At 37.4% G+C, this 18,193-nt stretch overlaps 1 protein-coding gene across 1 annotated transcript in view; it reads right to left on the bottom strand.

Annotated features, from left to right (window-relative positions):
- Nucleotides 1-18,193, bottom strand: part of LOC124621966 (potassium channel subfamily T member 2) — a 700,004-nt gene that overhangs the window by 100,503 nt on the left and 581,308 nt on the right. Inside the window, exon 17 of the mRNA XM_047147499.1 lies at nucleotides 17,691-17,935. Coding sequence (XP_047003455.1) covers nucleotides 17,691-17,935 — 245 coding nt within the window. The remainder of the gene's footprint in view (nucleotides 1-17,690; nucleotides 17,936-18,193) is intronic.

Genomic DNA, 18,193 nt, shown 5'->3' with positions numbered 1-18,193 from the left:
TTAGTTACCTGTTCCATAGATCATTTCAATGATTCTTTTATTGAAATGATGTGGAATGATTCAGTTTACTGGATATATATACATGTTTAGTGTTGGCATTAATGACAATGTCACATTTCCTTTTCATTCTACTCATGAAACTACACTGAAAAACAAGTTGGCAACCCCCCCCCCCCCCCACATCAGCTTTGAAATAGCAATAAATTGGTAAACTAGGAAGAGTTGTCCAGGAGAAATGATTTTTGGTTAGATTTAAGGCTTGCTTTGTTGCTTGTCAGGCATTTTGTGTTATTGGGCAAATCATGAAAAATTTTTGTTGCTGCACAATGAACTTCTTTCTGGGCCACTGACAGCTTTATTAATGGGTAATAAAAGCATTTTTTCCCTTTTATGTTGTAGATATGGCCATCACCGTTCTTTGCAAATTGTGATGTATTATTTATGACACATTTCATTAGTGAATATACATATTTTGATGGTACTGTTCAAATGCCTAATTCCATGAACAACCACAAGTGAAAACCACATATTATTCTTACTTCTTGTTTTTGTGCAATCAGTACTTTCTCTTTAAGTTATGAGTTACTACAAGATGTTACTGATTGTAAATATACAAAATATGTAATGGTTTGATTCATTTGTTTTCAATACTACACAATACATGAAGAGCAAAAGTAGGTGAATTTAATTGTCTGAGGAGCTCAGTAATACACTTCTTCCAGTTCATGAAGAGCAAAAGTAGCTGAACTTAATGGTCTGAGAAGCTCAGTAATACAATTCTTCCAGTTCAAGTTTTCACCATACATACACCCAAAAATCTGGTGCATTCTACCCTATTTACTGACCCCTGTTCATGTTGTACATAAATTGTTGGTATAAACACTAAATTCCACCAAAACAGGTCATAAAGGCCCAACGGTACCGACTGACTATCATGTCTTCCTCAGCCCACAGGCATCACTGGACACGGATATGGAGGGGCATGTGATTTGAACACCACTGTCCCAGGTATATGTCAGTTTATGAGACTGAAAAATTGTTGGTATGACTGTTTATTGTACAGAACTGAATACAATGTGTTTCCTCAATATTTAAGGAGAGTCCATTTTCTGAGAACTACTTCATAGTTCTTTGAAAAACTTCGTCAACATAACATCTGTTCTGTCACTTTTTCTATAAAGGAATTTATTATAACACTAGTGTAATCCACAAAAATGTCAAGTGGATGGTCATTCACTGAAAACTGAACCCTGTGGAACTCCCCCAAGCCATTAAATTTTTTTTACCCTTCCGACATGATTCAGCACAATTTTTTGCATTCTGCTTAGTAAGTATGACACAAACCAGTTGTATGTAAGGCCATCAGTTTTATAAAACTTGAGTTTTTCTAAGAAACTAACAAATCTACACATGAAATGCCTTGGGAAGATCACAAAAAATACCAGTTGGTATTTTATTATGTAAGGCTTATGTTGTTTGCTGAGTGAATGTACCAATAGCATTCTCAGTCATGCAACCCATTTGGAATCCAAACTGAGATACACTAAGTAGATTGTTTCTATTTAAATGTGTGACTCCCCTTGAGTAAATTACTTTGTGGAATATTTTAGGAAAAAGATATCAAGAAGAAAACTGGATGATAATTATTTGAGTTTTTCTTGTCAGCTTTCTTATGAAGAGGTTTAATAATTGTGTAATTTAACCTGCCTGGAAAGATTCCCTGCGACAGTGATGCATCACATATATCAGAGTGATGCATTTCGTATATCATTAAGAACATTACTTATTAAGTTAGTACGACTTTTCAGAATTCTGTTTGGAATTCCATTAACAGTATATGAACTTTTGTTTTTTAAGAATTTTTATAATTTTATCAATTTCAGTGAAGCATGTTGCTGCTACTTCTAGTTCTTTAACGTTTTGTGGAATGACATTTTTAATATATTCTCTTGCTTCTTCAGCTGAACTACTTAAACCTATCTTGTTTTCCCACTGCTGGCCATGGTTGAATACAGTACTTCATTTACTCAAGATGTCCACGTTACAGCTCTTCTCTAAAGTATGCAGTACTTTAAGATCATTTTCTACTGCAACACTGTGTCCTGTTTGGTCTATATGCTTGTCTACAGCTGAATTGTTAGCTTTATTTATTCTGAAACAGTCAATATATGCTTTAAAACTGGTTTTAAAATTTCTGCCTGTTTGGCCAATGTAGTATTGGTATAATAACTGCATACCACTCTATAAATTCCTGATTTACTTAGTTTCTCCACAGGCTCGGAGATGTCATGTATCAGTTTCTTTTCAAGTTGTTGGTGGTGGCAAATGTGATTCTGATATCTTTCTCTTAAATGGCCACCAATTGTGGTATAATTATTTATGTAGGTTTTTGTATGTTGTTGTGAGTGGTGGCCTTTCTAGTCATTTGTTTTTGTTTCTTGTTATGTGTTGTGAAAGTGCATGTATTTCACATTCGTGATAGTCATTATTAGGTGCAACAGATTTCACTGTGTCCATTACTGTCTCATAGCCTGCAGCACTAAGTGGGAATATCTGTGTTCTGCTTAAGAAAACACTGAATGCAGCTCGTTTGTGAGCAATGGGATGTGTTGAGGTGTTATTCGTGACACTGTCTATGATTGTTAGTTTCCTGTGTACACTGATGATCAGGATCTGGTTTGAATTCATTATTGTCATATATAAAAAATTTACTTTGTTATCTTTCTTATGTTCTACATGGAAGTGGACGTTTTTGTGTAAAATATTGAATTTCCTCAATGAAGCTGTTATTTCTTCTTTAGTGCCCTTATGTACTAAGAGTCTGTTTTCTACATATCTGCTGCAGCACGCAATTTTCACAATGATGTCACTGTTGTCCAAAAGTTTAGTTTCAAGATGGTTAATGAAAATTTCTGCAATTATTACACTAAGTGGACTCTGCACTGATAGTCCTACAGCCTTTTCATACATTCTGTCTCTGAATATGAAATAGCTGTTGGAGAGAATAAGATCTAATAATTCTATTAGCTCAACTATTTCAGCTGTGGATATTGTTTGGTATTTTAATAAATTATATCTATCCTCTGACGGGTATGCTGCTGTGTAAGTTTAAACACCATGGGAAATAAGCTTTGTATTTTCCCCCCTAATCTGAATGAAGCTTTTTCGTATCTTTGTAGCCTGGATGGTACATTAGCAATTATAATTGGTCTGATGAGATACTACTTCTATGGGTTTTTGGTTGGGCCCATAATTGTGGAGCTAATAGCAGGGCCACTAAGAGATAGGACTGGGCCCAGGGCAAGATGTGTGACCCAGCCCCATCTCCAAATACAGCAAACCAATTTTATTGTTGTTTTAAAGAAGGTTTGACATGATTTAAACATAATGCAATTGCATGAATACTGGAATACACAAAAAGTGCTCACTGGAATGAAATACAGAATAAATATAATTTCTTATTAAACACTAAACATATATTTGTAAATGCAGTCAATCCCTGCATGACAGTGCACTGTACCAATATGTTCCAAAAAGCTCCACACAAAAAATCAGTTTTTCTGGGGGCCATAACTCGGATGCTACTGATCACAGAGATAAGGCATGAACTAACTATTTTGGATACCCCTTGGCCTGGTGCCCAGAGACAAGTGGTACATCTATCAGAGGAACTGGCATACTGTAGATATCCTACAGCACAGGGTCAAAATTTAAACATTAAATATTTTCTTCAATCCAGGAAAACTGAGCAAATCTCTTGAATCTTTTGCATTAGGTGTGATCTAGGGTGGACCTCAGGTGGCTTAAAAATCACCATTTGTTATTGGATGGTTCCTGAAAAAACCTCAAAAAACCATGATTTTTTGGTATGAAAAGTACCAGTTGTGGGGACAATGATTTTTGGGTGTAAAAAGTACCTGTAGTGAGGATGCCACTCCAGTAATTTCTGTTCACACCAGATGGTCAAAAACTTTGTCATATGTTCGTGAGATGATATATCTGGAAAACTTCAAAACATTTTTCTATATCATTATTCAATACCAAGATCCAAAGGCCCAAATTTGTCATACTTACACAGTGAAATATGGACATAATATCTGGTCTGATGGGTAAACATAGTTTTAACAGACCTTGTGGACACTTGTAAGAGTTCTAATGTTATCGCAAGGATTCTGAGGTCACCAAACTAAGTTTTTCATCAGCACTTTTCACCAATAAAACTTTATGACGCACTGTTTCTGTGTAATGGACACTTCATGCCTACACAAATATCACAAAGCAAATAATTTTCTATCAGCCTTATATTATGTACACTTATTTCTTGTTTATAATACATATCGACATTTATAAATGTGCTGAAGTATATAAATAAACTACCAAAACTTAACTGACCTATAGAATTCCTTTTATATAATCTGCATATGCTACTGTAGCAGGGAAAAGAGGGGGAGCACCGGAAAGATGGTCCTGTTGGAGCATAAAAGGAGGAATATATTCCTCCTAAAAATAATCTGAAATATAAGTGGGGATCTCCGGGCGGGGACTACTCAGGAGGACGCCGTTATCAGGAGAAAGAAAACTGGCGTTCTACGGATCGGAGCGTGGAATGTTTGATCCCTTAATCGGACAGGTAGCTTAGAAAATTTAAAAAGGGAAATGGATAGGTTAAAGTTAGATATAGTGGGAATTAGTGAAGTTCGGTGGCAGGAGGAACAAGACTTCTGGACAGGTGAATACAGGGTTATAAATACAAAATCAAATAGGGGTAATGCAGGAGTAGGTTTAATACTGAATAAAAAATAGGAGTGTGGGTAAGCTACTACAAACAGCATAGCGAATGCATTATTGTGGCCAAGATAGACACGAAGCCCATGCCTACTACAGTAGTACAAGTTTATATGCCAACTAGCTCTGCAGATGATGAAGAAATTGAAGAAATGTATGATGAAATAAAAGAAATTATTCAGATAGTGAAGGGAGATGAAAATTTAATAGTCATGGGTGAATGGAATTTGGTAGTAGGAAAAGGGAGAGAAGAAAACGTAGTAGGTGAATATGGATTGGGGCTAAGAAATGAAAGAGGAAGCCGCCTGATAGAATTTTGCACAGAGCACAACTTAATCATAGCTAACACTTGGTTCAAGAATCATAAAAGAAGGTTGTATACATGGAAGAAGCCTGGAGATACTGACAGGTTTCAGATAGATTACATAATGGTAAGACAGAGATTTAGGAACCAGGTTTTAAATTGTAAGACATTTCCAGGGGCAGATGTGGACTCTGATCACAATCTATTGGTTATGAACTGTAGATTAAAACTGAAGAAGCTGCAAAAAGGTAGGAATGTAAGGAGATGGGACCTGGATAAACTGAAAGAACCAGAGGTTGCACAGAGTTTCAGGGAGAGCATAAGGGAACAATTGACAGGAATGGGGGAAAGAAATACAGTAGAAGAAGAATGGGTAGCTTTGAGAGATGAAGTAGTGAAGGCAGCAGAGGACCTAGTAGGTAGAAAGACGAGGGCTAGTAGAAACCCTTGGGTAACAGAAGAAATACTGAATTTAATTGATGAAAGGAGAAAATATAAAAATGCAGTAAATGAAGCAGGCAAAAAGAAATACAAACGTCTCGAAAACGAGATTGACAGGAAGTGCAAAATGGCTAAGCAGGGATGGCTAGAGGACAAATGTAAGGATTTAGAGGGTTATCTCACTAGGGGTAAGATAGATACTGCCTACAGGAAAATTAAAGAGACCTTTGGAGAAAAGAGAACCACTTGTATAAATATCAAGAGCTCAGATGGAAACCCAGTTCTAAGCAAAGAAGGGAAAGCAGAAAGGCGGAGGGAGTATATAGAGGGCCTATACAAGGGCAATGTACTTGAGGACAATATTATGGAAATAGAAGAGGATGTAGATGAAGATGAAATGGGAGATACGATACCGTGTGAAGAGTTTGACAGAGCACTGAAAGACCTGAGTCGAAACAAGACCCTGGGAGTAGACAACATTCCATTAGAACTACTGACGGCCCTGGGAGAGCCAGTCCCGACAAAACGCTACCATCTGGTGAGCAAGATGTGTGAGACAGGCGAAATGCCCTCAGACTTCAAGAAGAATATAATAATTCCGATCCCAAAGAAAGCAGGTGCTGACAGATGTGAAAATTACCGAACAATCAGTTTAATAAGTCACGGATGCAAAATACTAACGTGTATTCTCTACAGATGGATGGAAAAACTGGTAGAAGCCGACCTCGGGGAAGTTCAGTTTGGATTCTGTAGAAATATTGGAACATGTGAGGCAATACTGACCCTACGACTTATCTTAGAAGCTAGATTAAGGAAAGGCAAACCTACATTTCTAGCATTTGTAGACTTAGAGAAAGCTTTTGACAATGCTGACTAGAATACTCTCTTTCAAATTCTGAAGGTGGCAGGGGTAAAATACAGGGAGCGAAAGGCTATTTACAATTTGTACAGAAACCACATGGCAGTTATAAGAGTTGAGGGGCATGAAAGGGAAGCAGTGGTTGGGAAGGGAGTGAGACAGGGTTGTAGCCTATACCCGATGTTATTCAATCTGTATACTGAGCAAGCAGTGAAGGAAACAAAAGAAAAATTCGGAGTAGGTATTAAAATCCATGGAGAAGAAATAAAAACTTTGAGGTTCACCGATGACATTGTAATTCTGTCAGAGACAGCAAAGGACTTGGAAGAGCAGTTGAACAGAATGGACAGTGTCATGAAAGGAGGGTTTAAGATGAACATCAACAAAAGCAAAATGAGGATAATGGAATGTTGCCGAATTAAGTTGGGTGATGCTGAGGGAATTAGATTAGGAAATGAGACACTTAAAGTAGTAAATGAGTTTTGCTATTTGGGGAGCAAAATAACTGATGATGGTCGAAGTAGAGAGGATATAAAATGTAGACTGGCAATGGCAAGGAAAGCATTTCTGAAGAAGAGAAATTTGTTAACATCGAGTATTGATTTAAGTGTCAGGAAGTCGTTTCTGAAAGTATTTGTATGGAGCGTAGCCATGTATGGAAGTGAAACCTGGACAATAAATAGTTTAGACAAGAAGAGAATAGAAGCTTTTGAAATGTGGTGCTACAGAAGAATGCTGAAGATTAGATGGGTAGATCATATAACTAATGAGGAGGTATTGAATAGGATTCGGGAGAAGAGAAGTTTGTGGCACAACTTGACAAGAAGAAGGGATCAGTTGGTAGGACATATTCTGAGGCATCAAGGGATCACCAATTTAGTATTGGAGGGCAGCGTGGAGGGTAAAAATCGTAGAGGGAGACCAAGAGATGAATACGCTAAACAGATTCAGAAGGATGTAGGTTGCAGTAGGTACTGGGAGATGAAGAAGCTTGCACAGGACAGAGTTGCATGGAGAGCTGCACCAAACCAGTCTCAGGGCTGAAGACCACAACAACAACAACAACAACAACAACAAGTGGGGAACCTCATTCCAATAAAAATTTTGGCATGCAAACAAATTCATGCTTTTCTGTGCTGAAGGGGCGCAGCAGAGAGACAGTGGCGGTGGAAGAGAGAGGAGATAGTGCCAGTGGGAGAGAAAGAGAGGAGAGACAGTTTTGGTGGTGGTACAGAGAGAAAGTGTCAGTGAAAGAGAAAGAGAGATGAGGACAATAGCAGTGGCAGCCAAAGAACAAGGAGATATTAATGGTCAGTGAGAGACAGAGGCAGTAAAAGGTATAGAGAGATGGATGGAGATAGAAAGGGGAGGAGGAAAAGAGAGACACAACAGTGAAAATGAAAAATAGAGATGAGCTGACACCATACATAGGCTTGGAAGGTCTGGACCCTCCCAGAATGAGGAACTCCAACACATAAGCATATGGGGCGGGGGGGGGGGGGGAGGGGGGGGTGTACATCTTGGACAGAAATTTTAAGCACTTGGATATAGTGGAAAATATAAGTTGGACCCTTCCTCTCCACCCAAGCCCCCTAGAATTTTTGTTCCAAGGTATGGTGGAGACAGTGGCAGTGACAAAGAAGGACAAAAAGAGACAGTCTAAGTAAGAGAGGATACAGTGTCAGTGGCATGGCAGAAAACTGATGTGACTTACAAACTTAAAAGTTTGGCTGCATGTGTCATTCAATAATGAACTACTGTAAGATGTATGTATGCCCCATTTAATTTTATTTTTTAAATTGGTTTAACTTAGTTTCACTTCACTTTAAACCAAATGGCTAAGTATTATACTGAACTGTGCTTTGACAAGAGAGCTGGTGCCAATAACTCTCAGACATGGAGAGTTCCATCCCCACTCACTCCATGGTGTGGCCACACAATACAGTAAATAAGACATCAGTGCACTTGAATATGAAGTGCTGTGAGTCATGCAATGGGGAGCATATTATAACCTACTTGCCTATAACACTATCAATGGCCGTTTGCAAGCCTTTTGTTCATGAAATGCTTGAATCATAGCATCAAAGTCTTGCTGCACTGCCAAATTATATATACAGTTTCCAAGGTTCCAAAATCTCTTAGAAGTTCATGGGTAGCTGATCTGATACAAATTTTAACATGAGACAGAGTGCTGAAAGACCTTTCAGCTTCAGATACAGTCATCAGAAGAGTGTAGATGTAGTGTAAAAGATGCACATACATTCATCTACTTTTGCAAACAAGCTTAAAATTTTAAACTCGTGCATCTTATTCAAGAGTTCTAGCGGTTCCAGGTTTGAAGTATGAGGTGTTTTCAAACACTTAATTTCTTCTAAATCTCTTATGGGATCATAATGGTATTCATTGATAAATGACTTGCATGCCTCAGTGACATGATTGTCAGTCACCTTTAAGTATGCCCATAAAACACAGAAGTTTCACCTAAACTCTTCATTGTTTTAATTGGATTTTCAAGTTAGACACTAGCCTATCAATAATGATATAGAATACATTTATTTTCAATAAATTTTCAATAAACTTTCTGAATTCACATTTGCCACTTCATTCCTGGCTTCAGTATGAAATGATTTCCACTTCTTAGAGTGCATAGCTGGACATTCAGGATCTATATTAACTGCACTAGCAATAACTTTAGCTCAGGGAGAATGGTGTCCCAATTTTTGTGAAGGTATTTTAAGTCAAAAGCAGCTCTAAAAGCAGCTTACCTCAACATCAATGTTAGCATTTCGAGCTTTAGTAATATGCTTCTGTAGTCAACTGATACTAACAACTTTAGTTAAAGTGATGCCATGATTAAACACTTGAATGATCCCACATAATCCAAAACACCAAGGAACACAGATCGTGTTTCAGCTGACAATTTAACTTACTGAGAGTTCCAATAGCAATGGTAATCCTATTCAGATGAGCTGCAAATGGTACTGAAATATCAACCAGAGCATTCTAATGGGAATCAGGCACAGAATATAATGAACTTCAAATAGCGTTTCATAACAGATGGACTCCTACTGAACAGATTGTATAGAAGATGAATCACTCTGAAGAATTTCTCTGCTTCATTATGACTCTCAGCTGCATGTACTCCACAAAAGGCTATGACAACCACACAGAGAAAATTTTGCAAGAGGATTTCACTGAAGAAAACGTGCCTGAGCTCCTTAGCCTTGAATACTGTTGGCAAAGCTACTAAATTATAATGACATTTCACAGCTACTTATGTGTACTTTTGTTGGGGAAATGTTTTGGTAGGATTTCCAACAACATTTAAAGAAAGCATATTTTTGAATCCGTCACATGGTAGTTGTAGTGCATGATGTCTAAATAAACTATTGTGCACTCAAGACTAAACGTTGAATAGAACTGTATGTTACAATAGCAGATTGATTTTTGTCAACTTAGTGCCTTGGTGAGGGGTGGCTCCGGACCCTTGAGAAACTGTGCCCTCCATGAAACTTGGATCCCGGGGATTTTGCCGCCCCCCCCCCCCCCCTCCCACCCTCAATCAGGCCTGGCTATTGGCCCCATTACTGCACTAATCTTCGAGTTTCTTCCCTTATGTATAATGGATATGTTTTACTGGACTGTTTCTTTAGTTTTTCATTGAACTTCTGTATGGGATTGTGTGAGATTTTCTGAAATATTCACATTTGTCCATTATAAGTACTGTAGAACCTTAGCCAGCTTAAAGTATCAGTTTATTACCCTCATTAAACTTCTGGCTGATGCTTTAAGCAACTGGTTTCCCCTCCTTAGCAGCTTTTATTGGATCTTTGTTTAAATGGTACTTTGTAATTTATTAGCTTTGGGACTAATTACTGTTTCTTCATTTTTATTAACTATAGCAAGATCAGCTGCCATTTTACTGAGCAAATGATGTCATTGAAGTTATTCTGAGTAAGTTCTGGTTAACAAGACACAAGGAGCCATAGAAATCGAGGTGTGGGAGTAACAGTGTTTTGATTGTGGTATACAGAATCTGGCAGATCCAACGCTCAACTCTGACTTTTGTAACTTGGTGTCAGTGCTGTTTGACATGTCTGCTTCAATGACTCACTAACAGTATATGCTCAGTATTAATATATATTTCTCAAGTTCTCAGCTCAATAAATATTGTTTCTTCACTAGCAACATTATATGCATGTCATTTATTGTGGCTGCAATACCCATGAGTGGCGAACCTGAGAAGGACACCAAGCAGGAGGTTACCTGTGAAATGACAATGCTGGCAGCATCAGACCATGTTCTACCAGGACAGCAAATTGGTGATACGGTCAGTGCAAATACCGACCTCCGTATTCAATCGAGTCCAAATAGTGGATTTCTAACTGGACTACCAGCTTGCAAATCTTCTATTCTGTTCACAAATATTTTGCTCACTGTTGACTTCATCTCAACTGCACCACAAAACAAAGTGGAGGTGCCACCATATTTGGCACAGTTACCAGATTTATGCTTTCGTATGCCAGAACTTTCTTTCACTGCATATGGCATTTTACGTGAAGAGTTACAGTTTGTACTGAATGTCAACCCTTTGGGTGTTCATGCAAAGGTTTTGGTGTTTTGACACTATTACATCTGAACAAAATAAATATCAACATATGAAAGACAGTGTTTGCAAAGAGTACAAAAATCTCAACAAGCACTGCACAATGAACAAATCAGTGAAAATTCAAAACCTAAAATTATTAATGAGAAAAGTACACTTAGACTGAATATTGGTCTACAGATTTATACAAGGTTGTGTGTGTGTTTTCCTTTCTTATAGTCTGTTATAGTCCCTATTCTCTTCATACACGTTATAATATGGTATTTATAGTATTTTTTTTTTACACTCTTGTCCACATAGTACACATTCACACTCTTCATACGGTTCATGGAATTAGTTACTGACTAATGTTTATGAGAAAAGTGTGCATTGTGAGTCTTGTTGTCACATGGATCTGGTTCCTACATTCTCTGCTCCAGCATAGGTGGTGTCTTGTTGAATTCTATGTCTGTCTCTTTCTTCGTCTGGTCCAAGATGTTAATCATTTCCTGATACAGTCATGTGGAATGTAGCCAGTGTTGTAATATAATGTACTCTATGAAATAAATATCTTTCATGAGTTCATATTGAAGCCGGAATGAGACTGTTTTTCCCACTTGTAGTACCCATTTTATGAACATTCTCTCAACTTTTTCTATTCTTTTCATACAGCCAATTTTCCCATTTTCCAAATGATCTCTATTCCATGCATTATGTCTGGCACGTATCTGAATGGGAACTACAACAAAAGCAAAGCTGCCAGAACCAGTGACATGGTGACATGACCCTCACTTCACATTGACAGAAGCTGTAGTTTAGCAACAATGAAGTTAACAGCATGACCCCTTCCATACATTACATACAAATACAGAAGAGGCATACTAACTTCCTGTTTGCTTTCCTTACTTTAGATAGTGCTCATGATGAGCCTGCAATTTTGGAGCACAACTCTCAGATCACGCAAAAATCTAAATTAACAGCATTATGGGAAAACAAAGCTAAGGTATGATTTGAAAACTGGGAGTCACTATTTCAAATTGCGTTTGGTGAATAAGGAATTGGATGCCATTAAAATGGAACTTAAAAGATTACAAAAGGATCATACTCACCACCAACTACTATCAAAGAATTGAACAGTATATCCTGCAACTGATTCCCAGTTACTAACATCAAAAAGCAATAATGCAACATACAACATACGCCATCACAGCTAAACAACTCCTGGCCCTTTGATCGCACAGAAATCCTGCTGTTTAGCTCCTGACAAATATGCCACAGCAAAAAGGAAATTGATAAACTGCTACATGTGGGGATAATTTACAGTTCCACTGGCCCTGGGCACCACCAACACTCATGTGGTATAAAAGTGTTTTGATTGCTATGTATACTCCCTAGGAGATGCAAGGTGTATCTTTGATGTTTGGCAACTTAGCAGCAATGCTCTTCTGACATGTCTGTTACGCTGACTCACTACTGGCATGTGCTTAGTATTAATGTATATTTTTCAAATGTTTAATAAATATTATTTCTTCACCATAATCAGTACATACATATCATTTACTGTAGTTGAAATACCACAGAGGTAACTGAACACAACACAAGAAGACACACGTCATGAAAGTAAAGTGAATGATTATTTAAATTTTGTTTGTTAACATCACACTATCAAACAAAGTGAATATTGTTTAAATCTCAACAGCTCCCTCAATAGGATTCTCTTTCTCCACAGGATAACCACATCACATACCAAGACTGTAAAGAACAACTTTAATATCTATCTGTGCTTCAGTTAAGGTTTGTACTTCAAAACATGCCACTTCATTAAATAATTCAAATCAACAAAAATATTCTGACTAGTAGTGGTCACCAAAAAACCTTTTCATATTTTTGAAACAGTCATGGTCAGTTCTGTCAATATGGCTTTAAAATGAAAGATCACTGTGCATGATAACTTACATCCTCAACAGACTGGGGCTATGCCAATCGGGAATTGAAACACAGTGCGTACAAAGTCACAACACAATCATAAACAATTAGCTTTACCACATAATCAAAGATGAGTGATGTCAGGCATTACTGATAGTGAAATATTAATTAACAATGGATGAGCAAATAGTGCTTTATCCCTCTGTGGCTAAACGAGGCAGAATTTGATCCAAAATCTCTATCTCTGTTTATGAGGTCACTTGCTTGTTTTAATCTCAACAGCTCCCTCTATAATACTTTCACAGAAATTGGAAAAGCATGCCAGAATATCATCTAGTTATATTCCATTGGATGAATGGTACCAAGGCAATGTACTGAGTGATGTATGACATGTGACAACAGAAGGGGATGCTGCAGACTCTGTCTTATACAAACCAATATCATCCTTTAAACACCCTAAAAGGGCTCAAATGTTAGATGGTTCTGTGTACGGAATTCTACAATACACTCATTACTATGCACTATTATTGTTTAAATAACAACAGCACCATGGCTGTACAACAAACATAGGCAGAATCTAAAAATTTCAAGGTAGTTATGAAAAGACCTCCAAATCTTCAGATTTTGCATACCCCTTTCATTATAAACCTATACTAGTAAATCAAATTTCCATAGCACAGCCATATCTGAACCACCTCTGCTCCCTCCACAAAATGATTTCATTATACAATTTCTATTGCCAAATCCCCATTTATCAAACAGAAAGTCATCTCTAACAAACTCACTGTCAGTGGGATGTTAAGCCCTAATCTTCCTTCTTTCTTCCAATGTACAAGCCTTGACGCCCGACAACTGGAAGAGTACTCCAAGCACCACCCAATTTACTTACTGTTTACTCTTTTCACTCTTTATGCATTGATAAATGTTATATTTACATACTGGCTATGAGGTATAAATCCTCTAACAATGTAAAAAAACTAAATAAATCTCTGCCCAAACAGGCCATCAAGGTCCAACGGCACTGAACAGCCATCATGTCATTCTCAGCCCACAGGCATCACTGAATGCGGATATGGAAGAGCACGTTGTCAGCACGTCTCTCTCTTGGCCATATGACTGTTTACAACACTGGAGCTGCTACTTCTCAATTAAGTAGCTCCTCAGTTCACCTCATGAGGGCTGAGTGCACCCCACTAGCCAACAGTGCTCGGCAGACCAGATGGTCTCCCCTTCCAAGTGCTGTCCCAGTCCGACAGCACTTAACTTTGGAGCTTCGGAGATCTGATGGGAACTGGTGTTACCACCACGGCAAGGCCACTGGCAGCAATGTAAAAACTTCTGTAAATAAATATTAAAATCCTCCTGATTCAAACAATTTTTCCTGTAACTAATAATTTTGTCTTGAGCGTTATTATTTACAGGATTAACATCTTCTGCTCTCACTTCTCATCTCCTGTTCATTAGCCAACAAGCTTCTTCTTCTTTTCTTCTTTTTTTCCAGCCACCAAGAGTGCATACCAAGACAGAGAACACACATGAAATGCAGCTCGTGTTTTATCTCCCTAGATGTAAACAGAGTACCTGATGACAATCTGAAGATTAAACTGGTTGTGAATAAAGAATTATTTCTTAGTATTGAATTAGGAAATTTTTAAATAAACTACGACATTTTTAAATACAAGATAGGCTACAATCATCATAAAATATAATGTTTTCCTAACAGTACTCAATGTTAATCTTAGAAAAGTACACAATTTTCAATATGATTTATCTTAGGCTTGCAAACTCAGTGTTCATTGAAAGGATAAAAGGCTTCACTTACACAAATAAAATGAATGCACAGATATGCCCTTCCGCATTACAATATCTTGACACAAAAGAAATGAGATTGTTTGCAATACTTTGGAGAAATTTGTTGTGATGTATTACAATGAGACTGCTTTTTCACCTTTAACTGTGGCAAGTTTCATCAAAACCTAACTATATCCCAGTAGTTAGGCAGTTTACTAAACATGTATTCTTGTGCTCTGCTGGGAGATGAAAACAGCGAAACTTCTGGATAACATCACAGAAAATTACACAAAAAAATGTTTTGACCAGTGCAGGTAACAAATGCTGGTATATGAGAACTCAAATAATCTTATTTTCACTATTTCAACCATATGGGTGAGAAGTGTAGGGCCCCTCTAGTTGGGTCAGGGTGCACTACACTTCAGATGCTGTTGCCCAGGTAGCTGACCATGTGTGGAGATGCACACAAGTTTTTTTTAAAGAGACTCACTACTCAATCCAGATAATGGTAGATGAAGGAGACTGCAAGGTGTTAGTGTAAGATCTAAAGAAATGCTCCCTCATCTCCATCCCACAGATAACATTATGAAAATTATAATGATCAATTGCTGAAGCAATTGTAATGAAGTGCCAGATTTTGAAGCAATTTAAAGTTACAGATTCCGCTTAATATTAGATACAGAAAAGAGTCTAAGATTTGAAAATGACAGTTGTGTGATATTTTGGGCAAACCTAAGTGTATATCAAAATAGGCTAATTATAAATGGAAGTGGTATATTCATCAAAGTACACAAGAAACTCAGATCTGCTGAGATAGAAACTGAATCTGTAAGTGAGATTGTTTGCACAAGACTCAGTATCCAAGGTGAACATAAACTTACAACTGGGTGGTTCTATCAACCAGCGGCCTGTCCTTAGACGTGACCAAAAACACTGGAGAGAACCTCAGCGTGATATGACCTTCAATCCTGCTGTAATCACTGGAGGAGATTTAAATCATCCAACAATCAACTGGGATAGTTATAGTTTCATAAGGGGGGGGGGGGGGGGAGACAAGACATTCTGAGAACAACATTATATGCTTGCTCTTAAAAATACTAGAACAAATAATTCTGAAGCTCACTCATGACTGAAATATATTATACATAATGACAGCATACAGACATCATCTCTTTCAGGATATCCACAATGAAAGTGGTATCAGTGAACACTATGCCACTGTTGTAACATGATTACCAAAATATCAACTACATCTACATCCAATTGTAACAGTTATTAACGTTTCTTCCTATTCCACTAACATATGGTGCGTCAGAAAAATGTTTGTTTAAATGCTTCTGTGCATGCTGTAATTAGTGTAATAATCTTCTCACAATCCCTAGGTGACTATACGCAGATGGTTGTAGTATATTTCTACAGTAGTCATTTAAAGCTAGTTCTTGAAATTTTGAAAGTAGGCTTTCTCAGGATAGTTTACATCTATCTTCAAGAGTCTTCTTGTTCAGTTTTGTGAGCACACGTCAAACAAACCAGTGACCATTCATGCTGCCCTTCTCCACATGCGTTCAATACCTCTGTTAATCCTATTTGGCCTGGGTTCCACACACTTGAGCAATATTCTAGAATGGGCTACATGAGTTGTTTGTAAGCAATCTCCATTGTAGAGTGATTGCATTTCCCTGGCATTCTACCAATAAACTGAAGTCTTCCACCTGCCTTACCCACAACTGAGCCTATGTGATCATCCATTTTGTATCACTACAGAGTGTTACACCCAGGTATTTGTACGAGTGTAGCTCATTGATATTATTGTCATAGGACAGTACATTTGTTTTGATGTATTAATTGCGTAATTTTACATTTCTTATTTAAAGTAAGTTGCAAATCGTTGCACCACTGTGAAGTCTTATCAAGATCTGACTGAATATTCATGCAGCTTCTTTCACACAGTACTTCATTATAGATAACTGCATCATTTGTAAAAAGTCTCAGTTTACTATTAATATTGTCCCACAAGGTCATTAATATACTACATGAACAGCTAAGGACCCAACACATTTCCCTGGGGCACACACAAATTTACTTCTACATCTGACAATGTCTCTCCATCCACAATAACATGCTACACTATCCCTACCAAAAAAATCCTCAATCCATTCACAAATTTCACTTGGTATCCCATATGATTGAACTTCTGACAAAAAGCACACATGTGGTACTAAAACAAGTAGAATGATTCATATGTTCAGTAAACTAGATAAAGGGGCAATAATGTCATTTGCCAAGGAGGAGCTTGAAACATTCAGTCTACAGCAGAGATTGGTTACTAAACATTCATGTGATCCATTCTTGAACGTAGCTCAATTGTTTGGTTCCATACTAAATAAGACTAAAATAATATGTTAAACATATGTGAAGAAAGGTGCCATGAATGATCACATGTTGGATCTACATGGCATAAAGGAAATGGTGTTCATACCCTCTAAGACAGATGTCAACTAGCCCATGAAAGCATACTTACAACATGTACGAGTATACTACAGCCCCCTATGTATAGTTTCTGTGGGGGTGGCAAAGACAAGATTAGACTAATTACAGTGTGCATACACAGAAGTTTTTATCAGTTATTCTTGCTGTGCTATACATGAACGGAATAGCGAGGACCCTGAACACAAGCAGTGAACCTAATAGGGGTTTGCAGAGTACAGATGCTGAGGCATATATATGTAAGTAAACATATCTGGCAGGTACACAAATTTTCTAAATAGTCTCACAATCATATATGAGTGATGGACATCATATCACAACTATATGGGCTCCACCTTTTGATTTTTGATGATAGTAGGTGAAAAGCTAGATCTTTAATATTTTCTGAAAGTTCCAAATACGCCATTTAAAGTAAAATAAAAAAATTTGAGATGTTTAATTATAATATTTACATATAATGTAACTATACTAAAAATGTATCCTTTATCCTGCTAAGAAATTGCTTTACTTACCAATCAATGGAACCAAGCATCCAATATACTAGAGGAAAATAAGATATCGAGTCAAGGAAGGCAATATCTGGTCTTCGTTCCAGCAGTAAAATGATGGGGTTCAGTGAAGTTTTGGAACGAAAGTGAGCTCGAAGAGGAATTATAAAATTGTAAATTCCATTGGATGCATAATCAGCAGCTAATATTATTGTCTTATTTTGCCAGTTATACTCTTTGGCATTTCTATAGCTGCAGTGTTCACAGACCTAGAAACAGAATATGAAAGCAATTAGTCTCATAAAATGGGTGAACAATTTTACTGTTAAAGTTTATTCCAAATATGAAAAATCAGCATCAGAGAAATTGCAAAAATCTTATGATGGTGACATTTGATATCACTGACACTGCACTGACTGTAAAGCTCTAGAATTAAAGCATACCGTTTTTACAAAATATATGTGGAGGATGACACTCTGGGAGCACCACTAGTTAATCACAGTGCATTGGTGTTGTCATGATCGTTA

Source organism: Schistocerca americana, chromosome 1 (genome assembly GCF_021461395.2).
Source record: "Schistocerca americana isolate TAMUIC-IGC-003095 chromosome 1, iqSchAmer2.1, whole genome shotgun sequence".
Classification (NCBI taxonomy): domain Eukaryota; kingdom Metazoa; phylum Arthropoda; class Insecta; order Orthoptera; family Acrididae; genus Schistocerca; species Schistocerca americana.
Note: the sequence above shows the minus strand (reverse complement) of the source record. Positions and strands in the feature narration are given on the sequence as shown.